The sequence below is a fragment of the Geotrypetes seraphini genome, chromosome 11 (genome assembly GCF_902459505.1).
Source record: "Geotrypetes seraphini chromosome 11, aGeoSer1.1, whole genome shotgun sequence".
Classification (NCBI taxonomy): Eukaryota; Metazoa; Chordata; class Amphibia; order Gymnophiona; family Dermophiidae; genus Geotrypetes; species Geotrypetes seraphini.
The window spans coordinates 8,350,819-8,373,562 of NC_047094.1; the positions used below are offsets into that span (position 1 = coordinate 8,350,819).

General features: G+C 51.7%; 2 protein-coding genes across 5 annotated transcripts in view; one reads left to right on the forward strand and one right to left on the reverse strand.

Moving 5' to 3' along the window:
- SHMT1 (serine hydroxymethyltransferase 1) overlaps positions 1–13,692 on the forward strand; it is a 72,764-nt gene extending 59,072 nt beyond the window's left edge. For all 4 annotated transcript variants that reach the window (XM_033914818.1, XM_033914821.1, XM_033914820.1 and 1 more), the window contains exon 12: positions 11,812–13,692. In XM_033914818.1, the coding sequence (XP_033770709.1) occupies positions 11,812–11,984 (173 nt within the window). In that variant the 3' untranslated portion in view covers positions 11,985–13,692. The remainder of the gene's footprint in view (positions 1–11,811) is intronic.
- Positions 13,693–16,225: 2,533 nt separating this feature from the next.
- Positions 16,226–22,270, reverse strand: LOC117369370. The gene is made up of 3 exons (XM_033963849.1): positions 20,603–22,270; positions 20,508–20,563; positions 16,226–16,333 (listed from the first exon to the last, which is right to left on the reverse strand). Exons 1-3 carry the CDS (start codon positions 22,167–22,169, stop codon positions 16,226–16,228), a joined length of 1,731 nt encoding a protein of 576 aa, XP_033819740.1. The 5' UTR covers positions 22,170–22,270.
- Positions 22,271–22,744: the final 474 nt, after the last annotated feature.

Below are 22,744 nucleotides of genomic sequence, written 5' to 3' on the forward strand. Positions count from 1 at the left end.
TTTGCCTAAATTTACTTTATTTTTTAAAGTAATTTTTATTTTTGTAGTGAATACTTATTAGAATATCTTGTATCTTTCCTATCTGAATATGTTCTGTAGAGTTCCTTTCTGTTTTTAATAGTGACATTGCAAACCGCTTAGATCATGAAAATGTGGAAGCAGATTCCTAAATAAAAAATAAAGGATTCCTATGGGGCCTAAGGAAGTTAATAGAAAAGGAGAAATTAGGTTCTTACCTGCTAATTTACTTTCTTTTAGCTTCTCCAGAGCAGTAGAGGTTAATCTTTACAAATGGGTATATATCCAATCATGACCAGCAGGTGGAGACTGAAAACAAAACTGTAGGACAGTATATAATATACTCCCTTCTCTATTTCCCTCAGTCTGCCGAATAGCCAAGCAGAACCAAGAACTGGAAAACAGAAGAAAACAATACTCCGAACAGGAGTAACAACTAACATACTCAAGTGCTGTTGGAAAATGCAGAGGAGAAATACCCGAAGGAAAATGTCCCCACAGCTCGCCAGCTAAGCCAGCCGAGCCACAGCCGCTGTTCTTCAATTCTCCCCGGCCCTAGAAAAATATTAGAACCCGCAGCAAAAAACAAAAACTGCCCGCGAAAACAGCCCCAACAACAAGAACAACAACAGACAGGGTGGGGACCTCTACTGGTCTGGAGAAGCTAAAAGAAAGTAAATTAGCAGGTAAGAACCTAATTTCTCCTTCTTTAGCACTCTCCAGACCAGTAGAGGTTAATCTTTACAAATGGGACGTACCAAAGCAGTCCCTCTCACGGGCGGGACCCCCGAAGGGCCGATACCAGAACACGCTCACCGAACACCGCGTCCCGACGCGCCTGAACATCTACCCGATAATGTCGAACAAAAGAATGCAAGGAGGACCAAACCGCAGCCTTACAAATATCCACTGGAGGCACGAGCGACGACTCAGCCCAAGAAGCTGCCTGACCCCTAGTGGAATGAGCCTTGAGAAACTCCGGAACCAGCTTCTGTCTCAGAAGATAAGCGGAAGCAATCGTCTCCTTGATCCAGCGCGCAATAGTAGCCTTAGAAGCGCCAGCCCCCCCGACGAGGACCCGCCAGAAGGACAAAGAGATGATCGGATTTCCGGAAGTCCCGGGTCCGCTACACATAAGAATGGAGGACCCGACCGACATCCAACTTGCGTAGCTGCCGTTGCTCAGAAGAGCCCTCCCGACTACCCAAGACCGGGAGGACCACCGATTGATTGACATGAAAAGGAGAAACTACTTTCAGCAGAAAGGAAGGAACAGGCCGCAAGACAACCCGCTCCCTCGAAAATTCCAAGAAGGGAGCCCTACAAGAGAAAGCCTGTAGCTCAGAAACTCGCCGAGCGCACCAACACAGAGAGAACCAGATTGAGATCCCAAGAGGGAACAGAGGGCCGTAGGGGAGGCCTGAGCAACTTGGCCGCCCGCAAAAAGCGAATCACATCAGGAATGGCCGACAAACGCTGACCTGTCACCAACCCACGAAAAGCCGACAGGGCCGCAAGTTGAACCCGGAGAGAAGACCAAGCCAGGCCTCTATCCAGGCCATCCTGCAAGAACTCTAGAATGTTAGGCAGGGAAGCGCGAAAAGAGACCACTCCCCGCGCCCGGCACCATCCCTCAAAGAGACGCCAAACCCGCACATAAGCCCGAGAGGTAGAAAGCCTCCGGGACCCCAAGAGTGTAGAGATCACCTTATCTGAATATCCCTTCTTACTAAGGCGACCCCTTTCAAGAGCCAAGCCGTAAGACAGAAGGGAGACGGGTCGAACATGGGAATGTGACCCTGCGTCAGAAGATCGTCTACGAGAGGCAGAGGAAGAGGATCCGCCACCAGATGCCTCACCAGATCCGCATACCACGGACGTCAAGGCCAATCCGGAGCCACCAGAACTACCAGACCCGGATGGTGAACAATGCGAAGAAGTACTCTGCCCACTAATGGCCAAGGAGGGAACACATACAACAGCCCCTCCGTTGGACCAGAGCATCCAGACCCTCGGCCAGACCGTCCCTGCGACGACTGAAGAAGCGGGGTACTTTGGCGTTGCCACTCGTGGACATCAGGTCCATCAGGGGCTGCCCCCAAGCCTGCACTATCAGAAACGCCACGGCGCCGAGACACCACTCTCCTGGATCCAGGAAGTGACGACTGAGAAAGTCCGCCTGAACATTTTCTACCCCGGCTATGTGAGAGGCCGAGAGGTCCAGAAGATGGGACTCCGCCCAAACCATGAGCTGAGCCGCCTCCTGTGCCACCTGAGTGCTCTTGGTGCCCCCCTGACGATTGACATAAGCCACCGCCATGGCATTGTCCGACAGGACTCTGACCGACTTGCCCAACAAAAGGGAGTGGAAAGCTAACAGTGCCAGACGGACCGCTCTGGTCTCCAACACGTTGATCGACCAGGAGGCCTCCTCCGTGGACCAGGTGCCCTGAGCTGAGTGACCCAAACACTGAGCCCCCCAACCGAGGAGACTCGCATCCGTAAGGAGCACCGTCCACTGCGGAAGATCCAGACCCACCCCCTGAACCAGGTGAGGGGTCCGGAGCCACCAACGCAGACTGCAGCGCGCCATGCCTCGCAGGGGAACAGGAACATCCAGCCCGTGCCTCTGGGGAGACCACCTCCGGAGCAGAGCATACTGGAGAGGACGCATGTGGGCCCGCGCCCACCTCACCACGTCCAGGGACGCCGCCATCGACCCCAAGACTTGGAGGAAATCTCGCGCCCGAGGACACCGGGACGCCAAAAGCAGGCGAATCTGAGATTGCAATTTGCTCACCCGGGCCTCTGGAAGGAAGACCTTCCCCAAGGAGGTGTCGAACAGAACCCCAAGGTACTCCAGACGCTGAGCCGGGACCAACCGACTCTTGGAAAGGTTGACCACCCAGCCCAGCGACCGGAAAAACTCCACCACCCGAGCCGTAACCCGGGAGCTCTCCTGCAACGACTTTGCCCGAATCAACCAGTCGTCCAGGTAGGGGTGTACCAGAATGCCCTCCGACCGCAAGGCTGCCGCGACGACCACCATCACCTTGGTGAACGTCCGGGGAGCCGTGGCCAGACCAAAGGGAAGCGCACAGAACTGATAGTGCCGACCCAAGATCGCAAAGCGAAGGAAGCGCTGATGAGAGGCCCGAATGGGAACATGCAAGTAGGCCTCTGTCAGATCGAGAGAAGTGAGAAACTCCCCCGGCTGAACCGCCAGAATGACCGACCGCAGAGTTTCCATGCGGAAAGAGGGAATCCTGAGAGCCCTGTTGACCCCTTTCAAATCCAGGATGGGCCGAAAGGTCCCCTCCTTCTTGGGCACCACATAGTAAATGGAGTACCTGCCAGTGCCCCATTCCGGAGGGGGCACCGGAACAACTGCCTTGAGATCTATCAAGCGCTGAAGGGTCTGGAGAAAAGCCTGCGTCTTCCAAGGAGTCTGACATGGAGAGGCGAGGAAAAGGTCCGGCAGAGAGCGGGCGAACTCCAGGGCATAACCGTCCCGCACCACCTCCAGGACCCACTGATCGGACGTGATCTCGGCCCATTTGGGGAAAAATTTGCGCAGCCGGACCCCCACCGGAACCAAAGGGGGCGCCCGCAAGGAGTCATTGTGCAGGACGGGAAGCGGGAGAACCGGCGGAGGGATTCCCTGCCCCCCGAAAGGGCTGCATGCGCTGGAAGAACCGACCCCGGGGAAACCCTAGAGCCGGGAAAGAAGCAGCCCCACGCCCAGGGCGATACTTGCGAAACTCCCGCAAACGCCCCCGGGCAGCGCCACCCCGAGACGCAGGGCGGGCACGGTCCTCAGGCAGACGGGGCACCTTTGAGTCCGTCAGAGTCTGAATCAACTTAACCAATTCCTCCCCAAACAAAAAAGACCCCCGGAAGGGAAATTTAGTAAGCTTAGCTTTGGACGCAGCATCCGCCAACCAAGCACGCAGCCACAAAATACGCCGCGCGGCCACGCCAAAGGCCATAGACTTAGCCGAGATCTGCACCAAGTCATAAAGGCATCTGAGAGGAACGAGGCAGCCATCTCAATCTTCGCGACCTCCTGATCCACCAAAGACCAGTCATCAGACTCCCGATCCAGGACACGCTCAGCCCACCGAAACACGGCGCGAGTGACCAGCCCCCCACAAATAGCCGCCTGGACCCCAAAGGCAGAGACCTGAAAATCTTGCTTAAGGATGTTCTCCAACTTGCGCTCCTCAGAGTCCCGCAAGGCAGAACCGCCCTCAACAGGCACGGTATGCCGCATAGAAATCGCCGAGACCACCGCGTCTACGACTGGCGATGCTAAAGTAGCCCGATCCCCCTCTGGGATGGGATACAAACGAGCCATGCTGCGCGCCAAACGAAACGGCGCCTCCGGCGTTTTCCACTGTTCCAGTATGATATCCCGAATATCCTGATGCATAGGAAAAGAGCGGGAAACGGAACGGATCCCCCGTAGCAGAGGGTCCCCCACACGCGGAGTCTCCAGCAGCTCATCTCTCTGAAAAAGGCGCACTACGGACGCCTCTTCGCCGGAGGACGGGAAACCCGACAACCCGCCGCCAGCGGCCGTCCCCTCGAGAGTGTCCTGGAAATCCTCAGAAGGGTCCAGGTCCTCATCCAGACCGACACGCTCCTCCGACCATAAATCCTCGTCCCACGACACCCGCGGACGCTTGGACAAGGGAGGAGGAGGAGGGGACGCCACAACAGACGAGAGAGGCAAAGCCGCAGGGAGCGCGGAGGAAACCCCACTCCCCGAAACCCCCTGCGCGCATCCGGGACCCCCAGCCGCCTGAAAATAGGCTCTGCACAAAGAATAAAAGAAATCAGGAGAAAAACCCCCCGCGGGTCCCAAGGGACTCCCTGCCACAGCAGGGGACCCAGCAGAAACCTGCCCCTGTTTTTCCAATACAGGGGGAAGGTCACCTGAGGTGGAAGACAAAATGGAGGGGCCAGACTGAGAAGATGGCGACTTTCCCGCCAAAAATGCTCCCTCCATAGCCTGTAGCGGCTGAGAAACCTGAACAGTCCCAGCCGCTAAAACAGGCAAGCCGGCATCAGCTGTCAAAACATCAGCTGAGAGGGAATCCCCAACAACCCGACCGTCGGCGGCTCGGGGAATCCCTCCGTGGGCGGTTGGGGAAGACCGGGCTTCCCCACTGCTCCCAGCCGACTCGCGAGGCACCATCGGCGGGGAGCTCTGGGCGCCTGCAGCCGCTGCCGACGGAGCTCCTCCACTGCACCGGCCTGAACACCGCTTGCACAGGCCGGCCGCGAGTGCCTCGCGCCTGGAGCACAATGAGCACTTTTTCCCTTTAGAAATGCTCATTGCTCCATACGCGACCTAGCTATAAAAAAGTGCCGGTTAGATGAAAAAATACAGTAAGGAGAAATTAGGTTCTTACCTGCTAATTTACTTTCTTTTAGCTTCTCCAGACCAGTAGAGGTTAACTTTACGAATGGGTATATATCTAATCATGACCAGCAGGTGGAGACTGAAAACAAAACTTTGGGACAGTATATCCTAGCCCCTCCTCTCTATTTCCCTCAGTCTGCCGAATAGCCAAGCAGAACCAAGAACTGGAAAACAACAGAGAGAAAAAACAATACTCCAAAAGGAGTAACAAATAACATACCCAAAATGCTGTTGGAAAATGCAGAGGAGAAATTCCCGAAGGAAGAATGTCCCCACAGCTCGCCAGCTAAGCCAGCCGAGCCACAGCCGCTGTTCTTCAATTCTCCCCGGCCCTAGAAAAATACTAGAACCCGCAGCAAAAACCAAAAACTGCCCGCGCAACAGCCCCAACAACAACAACAACAGACAGGGTGGGGACCTCTACTGGTCTGGAGAAGCTAAAAGAAAGTAAATTAGCAGGTAAGAACCTAATTTCTCCTTCTTTAGCACTCACCAGACCAGTAGAGGTTAACTTTACGAATGGGACGTACCAAAGCAGTCCCTCTCACGGGCGGGACCCCCGAAGGGCCGATACCAGTACACGCTCACCGAACACCGCGTCCCGACGCGCCTGCACATCAACCCGATAATGACGAAAAAGGAATGCAAGGAGGACCAAACCGCAGCCTTACAAATATCCACTGGAGGCACGAGCGACGACTCAGCCCAAGAAGCCGCCTGACCCCGAGTGGAATGAGCCTTGAGAAACTCCGGAACAGGCTGCTGTTTCAGAAGATAAGCGGAAGCAATCGTCTCCTTGATCCAGCGCGCAATAGTAGCCTTAGAAGCGCCCGCTCCCCGACGAGGACCCGCCAGGAGGACAAAGAGATGATCGGACTTCCGGAATTCCTGGGTCCGCTGCACATAAGAGCGAAGGACCCGACCGACATCCAACTTGCGCAGCTGCCGTTGCTCAGAAGAGCCCTCCCGACCACCCAAGACCGGGAGAACCACCGATTGATTGACATGAAAAGGAGAAACAACCTTCGGCAGAAAGGAAGGAACAGGCCGCAAGACGACCTAGAAAACTCCAAGAAGGGAGCCCTACAAGAGAAAGCCTGCAGCTCAGAAACACGCCTAGCAGAAGTAATGGCTACCAAAAAGACCGCCTTCAAAGTAAGGTCCTTCAAAGAACAGTCGTCCAAGGGCTCGAAAGGCGGACGCACCAAAACAGAGAGAACCAGATTAAGATCCCAAGAGGGAACCGAGGGCCGTAGGGGAGGCCTAAGCAACTTGGCCGCCCGCAAAAACCGAATCACATCAGGAAGAGACGATAAACGCTGACCTGACACCAACCCTCGAAAGGCCGACAGGGCCGCAATATGAACCCGGAGAGAAGACCAAGCCAGGCCTCTATCCAGGCCATCCTGCAAGAACTCCAGAATGTTAGGCAGAGAAGCGCGAAAAGAGGTCACTCCCCGCGCCCGACACCATTCCTCAAAGAGACGCCAAACCCGCACATAAGCCCGAGAGGTAGAAAGCCTCCGGGACCCCAACAGTGTAGAGATCACCTTGTCTGAATATCCCTTCTTGCTAAGGCGACCCCTTTCAAGAGCCACGCCGTAAGACAGAAGGGAGACGGGTCGAACATGGGAATGGGACCCTCCATCAGAAGGTCGTCCGAGAGAGGCAGAGGATCCGCTACCAGGTGCCTCACCAGATCCGCATATCACGGACGGCGAGGCCAATCCGGCGCCACCAGCACCACCAAACCCGGATGGTGAACAATGCGAAGAAGCACTCTGCCCACCAGCGGCCAAGGAGGGAACACATACAACAGCCCCTCCGTTGGCCACTGCTGGACCAGAGCATCCAGACCCTCGGCCAGACCGTCCCTGCGACGACTGAAGAAGCGGGGCACTTTGGCGTTGCCACCCGTGGCCATCAGGTCCATCAGGGGCTGCCCCCAAGCCTGCACTATCAACTGAAACGCCTCGGCGCCGAGACACCACTCTCCTGGATCTAGAAAGTGACGACTGAGGAAGTCTGCCTGAACATTTTCTACTCCGGCTATATGAGAGGCCGAGAGGTCCAGCAGAGGGGACTCCGCCCAAACCATGAGCAGAGCCGCCTCCTGCGCCACCTGAGTGCTCTTGGTGCCCCCCTGACGATTGACATAAGCCACCGCCGTGGCATTGTCCGACAGCACTCTGACCGACTTGCCCAGCAACAGGGAGTGGAAAGCCAACAGCGCCAGACGGACCGCTCTGGTCTCCAACACGTTGATCGACCAGGCGGCCTCCTCCGCGGACCAGGTGCCCTGAGCTGAGTGACCCAAACACTGAGCCCCCCAACCCAGGAGACTCGCATCCGTCAGGAGCACCATCCACTGCGGGAGATCCAGACCCACCCCCTGAACTAGGTGAGGGGTCTGGAGCCACCAACGCAGACTGCAGCGCGCCAAGCCTCGCAGGGGGACCGGAACATCCATCCCGTGCCTCTGGGGAGACCACCTCTGGAGCAGAGCATACTGGAGAGGACGCATGTGGGCCCGCGCCCACCTCACCACGTCCAGGGACGCCGCCATCGACCCCAAGACCTGGAGGAAATCTCGCGCCCGAGGACACCGGGACGCCAAAAGCAGGCGAATCTGAGATTGCAATTTGCTCACCCGGCCCTCTGGGAGGAAGACCTTCCCCAAGGAGGTGTCGAACAGCACCCCTAGGTACTCCAGACGCTGAGCCGGGACCAACCGACTCTTGGAAAGGTTGACCACCCAGCCCAGCGACCGGAGAAACTCCACCACCCGAGCAGTAACCCTGCAACGACTTTGCCCGAATTAACCAGTCGTCCAGGTAGGGGTGTACCAGGATGCCCTCCGACCGCAAGGCTGCCGCGACGACCACCATCACCTTGGTGAACGTCCGAGGAGCCGTGGCCAGCCCAAAGGGAAGCGCACAGAACTGAAAGTGCCGACCCAAGATCGCAAAGCGCAGGAAACGCTGATGAGAGGCCCGAATGGGAACATGCAAGTAGGCCTCCGTCAGATCGAGAGAAGTGAGAAACTCCCCCGGCTGAACCGCCAGAATGACCGACCGCAGAGTTTCCATACGGAAAGAGGGAATCTTGAGAGCCCTGTTGACCCCTTTCAAATCGAGGATGGGCCGAAAGGTCCCCTCCTTCTTGGGCACCACAAAGTAAATGGAGTACCTGCCCGTGCCCCACTCCGGAGGGGGCACCGGAACAACTGCCCTGAGATCTAGCAAGCGCTGAAGGGTCTGGCGAAAAGCCTGCGTCTTCCCCGGAGTCTGACATGGAGAAGCGAGGAAAAAATCCGGCAGAGAGCGGGCGAACTCCAGGGCATAACCGTCCCGCACCACCTCCAGGACCCACTGATTGGACGTGATCTCGGCCCATTTGGGGAAAAATTCGTGCAGCCGGGCCCCCACCGGAACCAAAGGGGGCGCCGGCAAGGCGTCATTGTGCAGGACGGGAAGCGGGGGAACCGGCGGAGGGATTCCCTGCCCCCCGACGGGCCCCCCCGAAAGGGCTGCATGCGCTGGAAGAACCGACCCCGGGAAAATCCCGGAGACTGGAAAGAAGCAGCCCCACGCCCAGGGCGATACTTGCGAAAGTCCCGCAAACGCCCCCGGGCCGCACCCCCCCGAGACGCCGGGCGGGCACGGTCCTCCGGCAGACGGGGAACTTTCGAGTCCGACAAAGTCTGAATCAACTTATCCAAGTCCTCTCCAAACAAAAACGACCCCCGAAAGGGAAATTTAGTAAGCTTAGCTTTGGACGCAGCATCCGCCGCCCAAGCGCGCAGCCACAACACACGCCTTGCGGCCACGCCAAAAGCCATAGACTTAGCCGAGATCCGCACCAAGTCATATAGAGCATCTGAGAGGAATGAGGCCGCCATCTCAATCTTCGCTACCTCCTGATCCACCAGAGACCAGTCGTCAGACTCTCGATCCAAGACCCGCTCCGCCCACCGAAACACGGCGCGAGCGACCAGTCCCCCACAAATAGCCGCCTGGACCCCAAAGGCAGAGACCTGAAAATTTTGCTTAAGGATGCTCTCCAATTTGCGCTCCTCAGAGTCCCGCAAGGCAGAACCGCCCTCAACAGGCACGGTATGCCGCTTGGAAATTGCCGAGACCACCGCATCCACGACTGGCGAAGCTAACGTAGCCCAATCCCCTTCCGGAATGGGATACAGGCGAGCCATGCTGCGCGCCAGCCGAAACGGCGTCTCCGGCGTTTTCCACTGCTCCAGAATAATATTATCCTGATGCATAGGAAAAGAGCGGGAAACGGAACGGATCCCCCATAACAGGGGGTCCCCCACACGCGGAGTCTCCGGCGGCGCGTCCTCAAAACGCAAAACCGAAGAAACCTGCTGAATAAGGTCAGGCAGCTCATCTTTCTGAAAAAGGCGCACCACGGACGCCTCGTCACTGGAGAACGGGAAATCCGACAACCCGCCGCCAGCTTCCATCCCCTCCAGAGAGTCCTGGAACTCCTCAGAAGGGTCCAGGTCCTCCTCCAGACCGACCCGTTCCTCCGACCACAAATTCTCGTCCCACGACACCCGCGGACGCTTGGACAAGGGAGGCGGCGGAGGGGACGTCACGCCAGACGAAAGAGGCAAAGCCGCAGGGAGCGCGGAGGAAAACCCACCCCCCGAAACCCCCTGGGCGCAACCGGGACCCCCAGCCGCCTGAAAATAGGCTCTGCATAAAGAAAAGAAAAATTCAGGAGAAAAACCCCCCGAGGGTCCCAAGGGACTCCCTGCCACAGCAGGGGACCCAGCAGAACCTTGCCCCTGCATAGTCAAAACAGGGGGAAGGTCACCTGAGGTGGAAGACAAAATGGAGGGGCCAGACAGAGAAGATGGTGGTTTTCCCGCCAAAAAAGCTCCCTCCATAGCCTGAAGCGGCTGAGAGACCTGAATAGTCTCAGCCGCTAAAGCAGGCAAGCCGGCATCAGCTGTCAAAAAATCAGCTGAGAAGGAATCCTTCGGGGAATCCCTCCGTGGGCGGTTGTGGAAGACCGGGCTTCCCCACTGCTCCAAGCCGACTTGCGAGGCACCATCGGCGGGGAGCTCTGGGCGCCTGCAGCCGCTGCCGACGGAGCTCCACCACCTCACCGACCCAAACCGCCGAGTTCAGGCCGGCCGCGAGTGCCTCGCGGCTGGACTAAATTGTGTCCTACTCCCCCGGAGAAGGGCGCAATTGCTCCATACGCGACCTAGCTATAAAAAAGTGCCGGTTACATGAAAAAATACAGTAAAATACAGTTTTCTTAAAGGGAAACAACCCTTCAGACCAGCACTACCTCAGGATTTTTTTTTTTTTTTTTTTACAGAACAGACTCCACAGGCTCTCGAAGCAATATGCCTTGCTTGAATTAGGGGGCAAGGCTTACTGCTGAGGCTCCTCTAAAAAAATGTGGGGAGGTGGAGGAAGTGGGGGGAGGGACCCCGCTCGTGACCCGCCGGGTTTGACACCCCCGAGGTCGGACGAACCCCCAAACAGAGTCCGCCCAAGCTCCGTCCGGCTAAAAACAGGGACAATAAACCCCCTAAACAAATTCCAACAGCCCTACCAAGGGAGATGGGTACAGATCACTCAACACCTGCTGGAGACTGAAAGAAGACTGAGGGAAATAGAGAGGAGGGGCTAGGATATACTGTCCCAAAGTTTTGTTTTCAGTCTCCACCTGCTGGTCATGATTAGATATATACATACAGTTTTCTTAAAGGGAAATAACCCTCCAGACCAGCACTACCTCAGGATTTTTTTTTTTTTTTTTACAAAACAGACTCCACAGGCTCTCAAAGCAAAGCTTGATTTAGGGGGCAAGGCTTATTGCTGAGGCTCCTCTAGAAAAATGTGGGGAGGTGGAGGAAGTGGGGGGAGGGACCCCGCTCGAGACCCGCCGGGTTTGACACCCCCGAGGTCGGACGAACCCCCAAACAGGGCCCGTCTAAGCTCCGTCTGGCCAAAAACAGGGACAATAAACCCCCTAAACAAATTCCAACAGCCCTACCAAGGGAGATGGGTACAGATCACATCAACACCTGCTGGAGACTGTAAGAAGACTGAGGTAAATAGAGAAGGGAGTATATTATATACTGTCCTACAGTTTTGTTTTCAGTCTCCACCTGCTGGTCATGATTGGATATATACCCATTTGTAAAGATTAACCTCTACTGGTCTGGAGAGTGCTAAAGAATGGTTAGTTTAAAGAGTGAGTGATGCAGTGTTTCCCTTTCTGAGCTCAGTAAGGGATGAACAGTGAACAAATAGCTTTCTCAGATGGTGCTAAAGGTTAGTGTGCATAGGCTTGCTGAGTGAATCCTTTGCTTATCTTCTATCCAGGAATCGAATTGACGGTGGAGATTCAGAGGGACATGAATCCCAAAGCCACACTGAAGGAATTCAAAGAGAAGCTGGCCTGGGACGAGAAATATCAAAGCAAAATCAAATCTATCAAGGAGGAAGTTGAAGTCTTTGCGGGGGCTTTCCCCATCCCAGGCATGCCTGAGCTGTAAACCAAAAAAAAAAAAAAAATCTTCTAGACTAGGAAGGAGCCAGCTAGGCCTTGATCTTGTTTATAACTCTTCAAGACCTGATGCTGCTGCTTGTTTCCAATTCAGGGACAGCTTTCAGCCACCAAAGAAGCAGAGTAGATGAAGAATCAGGTTTTATCTCTCTGTACCTCACTTGGACATCATAACAACTGTTTCTTTTTTTTGTTCTATCTACCTGTTTTGATGGCACAAAATAAAATATCTTAATATCTAATACATGAGTAATGAGTTGTAGACCAGGGTTTGACAAACTCCAGGTGCCAGGTCATCATGGCATCTAAAAAAAAAAAAATCAGACCTAGTATCACAGTCTTATCTCCACCACCTCTTCCAGGAGACTGTTCCACGCATCTACCATCCTTTCTGTAAAAAAGTATTTCTTTAGATTAGTCCTGAGCCTATCATCTCTTAACTTCAGCCTATGCCCTCTTATTCCACAGCCTTGACTCATACGCATGTGTGTCTCCAACTTAATTTGGCCATTTGCTCAAAAAAAGGGGTCCTCTATAGAATTGTTTCCAGTACCTTCCATTGAGAAATATTTTCATCACATTTGCACGAGAGAACAATTTTTCAGCTTCAAATAAAGTCTTTTATTTTTTTCCAAACAATTTGGAGTGCAAAAATTAAAGCTTTTTTTTTCTATAGTAAAATTCAGATTGTTAATCACAGCACAAGATGTTTGAGAAAATTAGTTTACTTCTTGAAAAATACAAGCAACATTTTAAAAATGTTGGAACACAATGACAACTTTAAGGTGTCTTCTCTAATTTGGTGTTACGAGTTTATTAGTCTTCTGCACCAATACCTATACAGCTTTCACAGTACATACCCATGGTATGGCTGTGCCTTACACCAATCATCTGCATATACCAAAAGCTATTACCGGTACATGTGCAATACTCAAAATCCTTCAGCATACGCAGAGAATTCATCACAGCCTGTTACTCTAAGTCTAAAGATTATTTTCCCAGTAATACTGGATATAATATAAAGCTTGGAATCTTGTGTTTAAAAAAAAAAAAAAAAAAAAAACAGGTTTCAGATATGACCAGAAAAGCACTGTTTTATTCGCAGGTTACCAGGGACATTTCTGCTTTAAGGTAGCAAAACTTTGCCTTTGTCAAAATACTGACTTAATCATCTCCTTAAGCCAAGGGATACTCAACCCAGTCTGGTTTTCAAGATGGCCACAATGCAACTCTGTCTCAAGCATATTCTTTGTGGATATCCTGAAAATCTGATTGGCTGGGTGTCCCAAGAAGTAGAGTAAACACCCCCCCCCACCCTAAACTCAGGTGATCTATACAGCAGTCTACTGGATGTTTTTGGTGCTTTAGAAAGCGCATCAGAAAAAGGTACACAGAATGAGCTATACAAGAGTTTTGTACTGTTTTATGCTATAAAATCAGAATTTGATACTTTTGCAAAGGAACAAAGTGACTGATGTTGCATAGAAATATTGTAATTATATTTCTGATTTGTAGGCAGGGTCGTAGATGCTTCAATTAACCTAAATCTAGAAAATCATAGCCCAAAAAGGTGAAAGTGAGGATATGTGAGATGTGCAGTTCTGTATTTAGGTAGCAAAATGGGCCAGAGGTTTTAACTTGACTTTGTTTCCATGATCCTTTGACAGGGTAATAGAGAAGAAATATTAAAAAAAAAAGAAAATCAGGTAATACCCTAAATAGGTCATCATATTTCTGTAGCATTAAGTGTACTGTATTTTATAGTAAAAAACAAGCGCTGATGAATTCTCTCTTTTCAGAAAAGGATCCCTCCAGTTCATCATATGACAAACACAAATTACAGCATTTTAACATGAGTTATTCTAGTGCGTGCATGCATGCATATGCCATTCACAGATGACAGGCAAACACCCATGCAGAGTACAACAATCCAAAAACATTCAGCTCAGCAAGTATTAATCCAGCAGCAGTGGAGTTATGCACAGAATACATACATCACTGTCCAGCAATTTAATTTTTTAAGCCATGTAAACCATATTACACTTCAATCATCAACCCCCCTCCCCAATTACAGCAGCAGCTCTAGCAAAAATAAATATAAATAATAAGGCTAATGCTTCAGATGAGAATCTTTTTTCATTATTTGTATGTCACAGTAGAAAAAAAACATTTTAAAAGTTTAACCTTGCCCTTCTTTGACACTGTACAATAGGGTGCTGCTGTAGAGATTGTTATCAGCATTCCAGGCAGGCACAGCCCTGTTACATTCATAACATACAAATTAGAGAATGACACGGGGACAAAATTTTCCCTGTCCCATCCCTGCAAGCTCTGTCCTCATCTGCATAAGCCTCAAATACTTTAAAATCATACTTGTTTGAGGCTTGTGTGGTTAAGGCAGAGCTTACAGTTATGGGACAGGATGGGGAAATTGAGTTCCTATGGGGGACAAATTTGTCCCCATGTCATTCTCTAATACAAATTGCAAGTGGGCTTACAAGAGACTCGGGGGGGGGGGGGGTAAAACAAGGGGCATAGGAAGTAATACAGCAAAGAGGCAGGCACCCTAAATAGGGAAGCAAGTGCTACAGCAGAGATGATCCCAAACAGAAGCTTAGGGCCTCTTTTAGAAAGCCATGGTGACAGGAGCCAGTGTGGCAAATATGATGCAGCCCCTAGGAATTGTCATATTTGCCACTGCAGCTTTGTAATCTCTTACTCCTAATGTTGAAGCAACAAAAAACCCAGTTTTTGTCATCTCCCATTGCGTTCATGAAAGACAGGCATCAGCTCCCCTGGAAAAAGACTTCTTTTAGAAGTTGCCCTGTTTTCTACCTTTATCATGAAACACAGCAGCACTTTCATTACCACCACCAGGCTGCGTCCACCTACTACGGTTGTTTTTTTACAGCCACTTAGAACCAAAATATACTCTAAACCAGAGGTGTCAAAGTCCTTCCTCAAGGGCCGCAATCCAGTCGGGTTGTCAGAATTTCCCCAATGAATATGCATGAGATCTGTTTGCATACAACAGAAGCAGAGCATGCAAACAGATCTCACGCAAATTCGTTTAGGGAAATCTTGAAAGCCCGACTAGATTGTGGCCCTCGAGGATGGACAACCTTGGTCTGATCCAGTGTGTCAAACTTTTTTAGCTAAGACATACTAACACTTAACAGAAGTCTTTTTATCCCCTCTTGAGGCCACAGAAGACACTTTGGGCTCCTTTTACGAAGGTGCGCTAAGTGTTTAGCGCACGCACCGGATTAGCGTGCAGTAGCCAAAAATCTACCATCTGCTCAAAAGGTAGCGGCTTGCATGCGCGGCAATTTAGCGTTAAGGCCCTAGTGCAGCTTTGTAAAAGGATCCCTTTGTCTAGCCTCTGATGGGGCACTTCTGAAGTAGAATTAAGAAGACACAAAGCCACATTATGGCAGATGGATGAGTCCATTTGCTGTTTCTGATCCCACTACTTATCCGAGTAGATTTTAGGGCTGCTTAAGCTTAGCCTCAAAATGAAACAGAAGACTTTATAATGTTCCCTCATTAGCACACATGATGTATTACATATGTCCTAAGCATGCAGCAACCACAACAAACATTTTTATTAGCAAATGACAGAGATTCCAGCAAGTTCATAGGGTGTTAAGATGGTCTAGATCAGGAGTGGGCAACTCTGGTCCTCGAGGATTTCCCCAATGAATAGGCATTGAAAGCAGTGCATGCACATAGATCTCATGCATATTCATTGGGGAAATCCTGAAAACCCAACTGGATTGCGGCCCTCATGGAGGGACTTTGAGACCCCTAGTCTAGATCAGGGGTGGGCAACTCCGGTCCTCGAGGGCCAGAATCCAGTTGGGTTTTCAGGAATTCCTCAATGATTATGCATTGAAAGCAGTGCATCCAAACAGATCTCATGCATATTCATTGGGGAAATCCTGAAAACCCGACTGGATTCCGGCCCTCGAGGATCAGAGTTGCCCACCCCTGGTCTAGATAGACGGAGGGTAACATTCCCTGGACCCATTGAAATGACTGAACAAAATGTTCAAACAAGGCATTCACATTTTTTTCATACTGTACTACAGAATAATAAAAGCCTCGTCATCTTGCCCAGTCATTTAGCCTGTCAGCTACATATTCCACAGCACAGTAGCGACTGGATTCAGTTTTAAAGGACAGCAAAATTTATTTTTTTTAAATTGTACTGGAACTTTAGAAATATGCTTAGCTCAAGTGCTTTTCCAAGATAACTGTTCTACAAATAGCAGCTGCAACTGTCTTTTCTATAAAATGCTGACCACCTTTTTGTACATCAAGGTCTTTTTCTGAGATCTATGCAAACTGGAAAAGATACAATGACTTATTCAAAAAGGAGATGCTGGTAATTTAAACAGGCAACCCTCACTCCTTCACCCATTTAAATACCATATTCTATTCCAAGAGATGACTTGTTTGGTTGTCTGCAAGGACCACAAACTTATTTTATATACTATCCAACACAAATGTGTTGGAAACAGATGCAAAAAAATGGCTCCAGTTTAAAGAACACTTAATTTGCATATTTTGGTTATGCATCGACCTGATGTGTGTTTGCAGTGCTCATTGGTCAACAAAGGCTATCGCTACTCCAAGTGAATCAGGATGAAAACAGAAATACTGACCAAAATGTTACTTCACCATTCAAAACCACAATGACAATGAACCGATTGCTGCTGCCAGAAAATCCTGTGCACACTTTTGGCTTACATTTCTTTCCAGTCTGATGTTTGAATCTGTGATTTAAACACCAGGCATCTCAAGACACATTGCCCCTTGCTAGATCTAGGCAGAATATCCCACTTCCTAAATAAAATAAGGCAACAGTAGTATCGAGCAGCCTCATCAGCTCTTGTCACATTAAGAAAAGCAATGTTACTTACCGTAACAGTTGTTATCCAGGGACAGCAGGCAGCTATTCTCACTAATGGGTGATGTCATCCGACAGAGCCCCGATATGGACGTCTCACAAGCATGTGTTGCTTGAAGAAACTTAGAAGTTTTGAGATACCCGCACCGCGCATGCGCCAGTGCCTTCCTGCCCGATGGACCGGGCGTGTCTCCTCAGTTCAGGTAGCTAGCCGAGAAGCCAACCCAGGGGAGGTGGGTGGGACGTGAGAATAGCTGCCTGCTGTCCCTGGATAACAACTGTTACGGTAAGTAACATTGCTTTATCCCAGGACAAGCAGGCAGGTATTCTCACTAATGGGTGACCTCCAAGCTAACCTCAATGGGATGGAGGGAGAGTTGGCAACTTAGGAGAATAAATTTTGTAACACTGGCCAAACTGTCCATCCCGTCTGGAGAAAGTATCCAGACAATAATGAGAGGTGAATGTATGAACCGAGGACCAAGTGGCAGCCTTACAAATCTCCTCAATCGGTGTCGATCTGAGGAAGGCTACAGAGGCTGCCATTGCTGTGACCTTATGGACTGTAACCTTACAGGGAAGGGATAATCCAGCCTGGGCATAGCAGAAAGAGATACAAGCCGCCATCCAGTTGGAGATGGTGCGCTTCGATACAGGTCGTCCCAACTTGTTCGGATCAAAGGAGATGAATAGTTGAGGAGCAGTTCTGTGCGGTTTGGTGCGATCCAGGTAGAAAGCCAAAGCACGTTTACAGTCCAGAGTGTGAAGAGCTGATTCACCATGATGAGAGTGAGGCTTTGGAAAAAACACTGGAAGTACAATGGATTGGTTTAGATGAAACTCAGAAACCACTTTAGGCAGGAATTTCGGAGGAGTGCAAAGGACCACCTTGTCATGATGGAATACTGTGAAAGGTGGATCTGCCACTAAGGCCTGAAGCTCACTGACCCTGCGAGCAGACGTGAGGGCCACCAGAAAAACCACTTTCCAGGTAAGATACTTAAGTGGAGCCCTGTTGAGAGGTTCAAACGGAGGCTTCATGAGCTGAGAAAGGACAACATTGAGATCCCAAACCACAGGAGGAGGTTTGAGAGGAGGATTAACATGGAAAAGTCCTTTCATAAATCTGGAAACCACAGGATGAGCAGATAGAGGTTTCCCTTGTAGAGGCTGATGGAAAGCCGCAATAGCACTCAGGTGGACTCTTATAGATGTAGACTTGAGACCAGACTGAGACAGGTGTAGAAGATAGTCCAACACAGAGGATAGTGAAGCTCACTGAGGCTCCTTGGCATTGGACACACACCAGGAAGAAAATATAGTCCACTTCTGGGAGTAGCATTGTCGAGTAGCAGGCTTCCTGGAAGCCTCCAAAACATCCCTCACCGCCTGGGAAAACTGGTGAGGGGTTACGTTGAGAGGAACCAAGCTGTCAGGTGGAGAGACTGCAGGTTGGGATGAAGCAGTGATCCTTGATGTTGAGTAAGTAGAGAAGGAAACACTGGAAGAAGCACCGGCTCCCTGCTGCTGAGTTGAAGTAGAAGGGAGAACCAAGGTTGCCTGGGCCACCAAGGAGCTATCAGAATCATGGTGGCCTGGTCTGATTTCAACTTGACCAGAGTCTTTTGAATGAGAGGAAATGGAGGAAACGCATACAGAAAGCGATTCCCCCAATCCAACAGAAAGGCGTCTGCCTCGAGGCGATGAGGAGTGTAGATCCTGGAGCAAAACTGAGGCAGTTTGAAGTTGTGGGGAGCCACAAAGAGGTCTATCTGAGGCGTCCCCCATTGTGCAAAGATCCGATGAAGGGGGTTGGAATGGAGAGTCCATTCGTGAGGCTGGAGGAGACGACTCAAGTTGTCTGCCAAGACATTGTCCTTCCCCTGAATGTAGACAGCTTTGAGGAAGGTATTGTGGCGAACCGCCCAATCCCAGACTCTGAGAGCTTCCTGACATAGGGAGGCCGATCCCGTGCCCCCCTGCTTGTTTACATAATACATGGTGACCTGGTTGTCTGTGCGGATGAGGACCACCATGTCGTGAAGCAGATGTTGAAAAGTTTGAAGAGCATAGAAGATGGCTCTGAGCTCCAGAAGATAGATTTGATGGAGGCGGTCCGCACTGGTCCAGAACCCCTGAGTGCGAAGCCCATCCAGATGAGCTCCCCAGGCATAGGTCGAGGAATCGGTTGTGAGAACCTTCTGGTGAGGAGGAGTGTGAAACAGCAAACCTCTGGATAGATTTGAAGAGGTCATCCACCAAAGTAGAGACTGCCGAAGAGCAGGAGTGACTATGATGTGTCGAGTCAACAGGTCTGACACTTGAGTCCATTGTGAAGCTAGGGTCCACTGAGGAATTCTGAGATGGAGCCTGGCAAAGGGTGTCACATGAACTGTAGAGGCCATGAGGCCCAGGAGGACCATCATGTGTCTCGCTGAGATGGACTGGCGAGAAGATACAGACTGGCAGAGATGAAGAAGAGCATCCATGCGCTGCGGAGGAAGGAATGCTCAAAGCTGAATGGTGTCCAGTACCGCCCCGATGAAGGGAAGGGACTGGGTAGGCTGCAGATGGGATTTGGGGAAGTTGATCTCGAAGCCCAGGCTCTGCAGGAAGCAGATCGTGGTCAAGGTCGCTGAAATGACCTCTGGAGATGACGGGGCCTTGATGAGCCAGTCGTCGAGGTAGGGAAATACCTGAAGACCTCTGTTCCGGAGTGCAGCGGCCACCACCACCAGACACTTCATGAAGACTCTGGGAGACGAGGACAGGCCAAAAGGAAGCACTCGATACTGCAGATGCAGATGTCCCACCCAAAATCTGAGGAACTTGCGGGAGGCCGGATGAATGGGAATGTGAGTGTAGGCCTCCTTGAGATCCAGAGAGCATAACCAGTCGTTCCGCTCGAGGAGGGGGTAGAGAGAAGCAAGGGTCAGCATGCGAAACCGCTCCTTGACCAAAAACTTGTTGAGGACTCGAAGATCCAGAATGGGTCGCAGGTCGCCCGTCTTCTTCGGGACGAGGAAGTACCGGGAGTAAAACCCCCGGTTGTGCTGGTCCACCGGGACCGGCTCGATGGCCCGAAGCTGGAGCAAAGCCTGAGCCTCCTGAAGGAGAAGGGCGGTCTGCGTCAAGTTGGAAGGATACTCTCTTGGAGGGTGGTCCGGAGGGATCCGATGGAAATGAAGGGAGTATCCTTCTCTTACGATGGAAAGGACCCAGAGGTCGGTGGTAATAGCCTCCCATCGATGGTAAAAATGATGGAGGCGACCCCCGATTGGAAAAATAGGGGGATGCAGAACGAGATTGGTTATGCTCCCTGGAAGAGAGTCAAAAAGGCTGAGTAGCCTTCGGTGCAGCCGGCGGCTGAGGCTTCTGCTGAGCTTTCTGGGGAGGCTGTCTCTTCGCCGAATGTCTCGCAGCAGGAGTTTGACGAGGAGTGTAGCGCCGCTGATAAATCAAAGGCGGTCTAGAAGGTCGAGACTGCTGAGGCTTGGGCTTAGGCCGAAGAATAGATTGAAAAGACTTTTCATGATCCGAAAGTTTCTTGGTAACAGTCTCGATAGACTCGTCGAATAGATCGGCGCCCGCACAAGGCACATTGGCAAGTCTGTCTTGTAGGTTCGGATCCATGTCAATCGTTCGAAGCCATGCCAATCGACGCATGGCCACGGAGCAGGCGGCAGCACGTGCCGAGAGTTCGAATGCATCGTACGAGGACTGCATCAGCTGGAGATGTAGCTGGGAAAGGGAGGCTACCACTTCCTCGAACTGAGCCTGAGAATCAATGTAAGGAGTAAACTTGCGGAGCACCAGCAAGAAGAATTCCAAATATGAAGAAAAAAAGAAATTATAATTGAGCACTCGAGACGCCATCATAGAATTCTGGTAGATCCTCCTACCGAACTTATCCATCGTTCTCCCTTCTCGTCCCGGTGGCACAGAGGCATAGACTTGGGAGGGATGAGAACGCATGAGAGAGGATTCGACCAGCAGGGATTGGTGAGAGAGTTGAGCGCCCTCAAACCCTTTGTGATGAACAATGCGGTATCTGGCATCCAATTTGATCGGGACCGCAGGGATGGAGTACGGCGTTTCAAAACATTGCATGAATGTTTGATCCAGCAATTTATGTAGAGGAAGCCGAAGAGACTCCGCAGGAGGATTAGGCAAGTGCATGGTGTCGAGATACTCTTTAGAATACCGAGACCCAGTGTCCAGAGTCACATCCAAGTCATCAGCCATTTGCCTGAGGAATGAAGAAAAGGACAACTGGTCCGCCAGTACGGGCCTTCGAGACGGACTGGAGGAAGTAGAAGCCTCAAGATCCAGAGAGATTTGGGATCGACAAGGAGAATAAGAGGTAGATGGTTCCTCGTACTCCGGCCCCTCCGGGGGAGATAAATCCGATGAGGAGTACCCCAGACGTGGCAGCTTCTTCTGCGGTGAAACCTCAGAATGGCGCGAGGAGTGCCGAGATGAGTGTCTGGATCGATGTCCCTCCCGGTGCCGGGAGGGAGAGCGGGAACGTCTATACTTTGCATGGTCCCCCGAAGCTTCCAGGGAATGTATGGGACTGGAAGCGGTGGAGCGAAGGGGCAGAATGGAGGCCGCCTCACGCGATGCAGCCCAGGCCTGGTATGGAGTGCAGAAGAACTCTTCCTGTGATTTACTATGCCCAGGACTTCGATTATCAGTCGGAGGAACGGCACCGTGATGGCGCGGAGGCGTAATGGGCTCTAAAGGAGGCATATCGCTAAAGGAGGCCCGCCTCGAGGAACCAGCCGCCCTCCGCCGCTCCTCCTCGTCAAGCAACGAGTTCGATCGACGAGGAGGGGGCGGCCCGCCCCCTGGGATCGGGACCAGGAGGTCACCCTGGATGGAGGCGATTAACCTGGGTCCCATAGTCTGCATGAGCTCGACGAACTGAGCTTCCAGCAGGGACCGCAGCGAAGCCGATATGGAGGGATCCGCACCGAAAGGGGGCCCTCCTGCACGGTCTTCGCGCTCCTTCGTGGTCGAGTGCTTCTGCTTGATAGCCTTCCGCACTTTAATGACCACCGGTGGAATAGTGGAAGGCGGTACCTGAGCCGAGGAGACGGGAACAGGCACCGGCGTCGAACTCGTGGCCGAAGTCGGGGTAAACGAAGCCGGCTTCAAAAGGCCTGGAGTAGCAGGAGTATTCGCTAGTTTCGCATGGACAGGCGAAGCGGCCGATGAAGTCGAAGCTGAAGGTTCCTTAGCAGCTTCCATCTTGAACATCGACTCCCACAACAGGCAGCGCCGCTTAAACGCTCGCGCTGTTAGAGTGGAACAAGGCCGGCACGATTTCGGGAAATGTTCTGGACCAAGACACTGCAGGCAGCGTCGATGCGGGTCCGTCAGCGAAATCGCACGCTGGCACTTGCTACACTTTTTAAAACCGGTGATTGGCCGGGACATAGGCCGAAAAAGCTCCGCCACTAGATCGAAGGAGCTGGGCCTGAGCCACGTGGCCGGCCCGGCCGACTCGCCGGAAGAAAAAATTTTTTTTTTTTTGAAATAAAAAAAAAAAACACACGAAAAGAGGAAAAGAAATCCAAAATCGCGGAATTAGAAGGCAATAAAACTTCAATTCAGTCAGCGCAGAATTGAAGTAAAACTTCTCAGTTCCGCGGAAAGAAAAGAACTGAGGAGACACGCCCGGTCCATCGGGCGGGAAGGCACTGGCGCATGCGTGGTGCGGGCATCTCAAAACTTCTAAGTTTCTTCAAGCAACACATGCTTGTGAGACGTCCGTATCGGGGCTCTGTCAGATGACATTACCCATTAGTGAGAATACCTGCCTGCTTGTCCTG

Bases quoted from the DNA above. Each gene is read 5' to 3' on its own strand.
- LOC117369370 (XM_033963849.1), bottom strand. From the start codon at position 22,169: ATGTTCAAGATGGAAGCTGCTAAGGAACCTTCAGCTTCGACTTCATCG. The intron at 20,564-20,602 runs CGGCACGTGCTG...CCATGCGTCGAT, and splicing joins GTACGATGCATTCGAACTCT to TGGCATGGCTTCGAACGATT. The intron at 16,334-20,507 runs GTGCCTTGTGCG...CAGTTTGCATAG, and splicing joins TACAAGACAGACTTGCCAAT to ATCTCAGAAAAAGACCTTGA.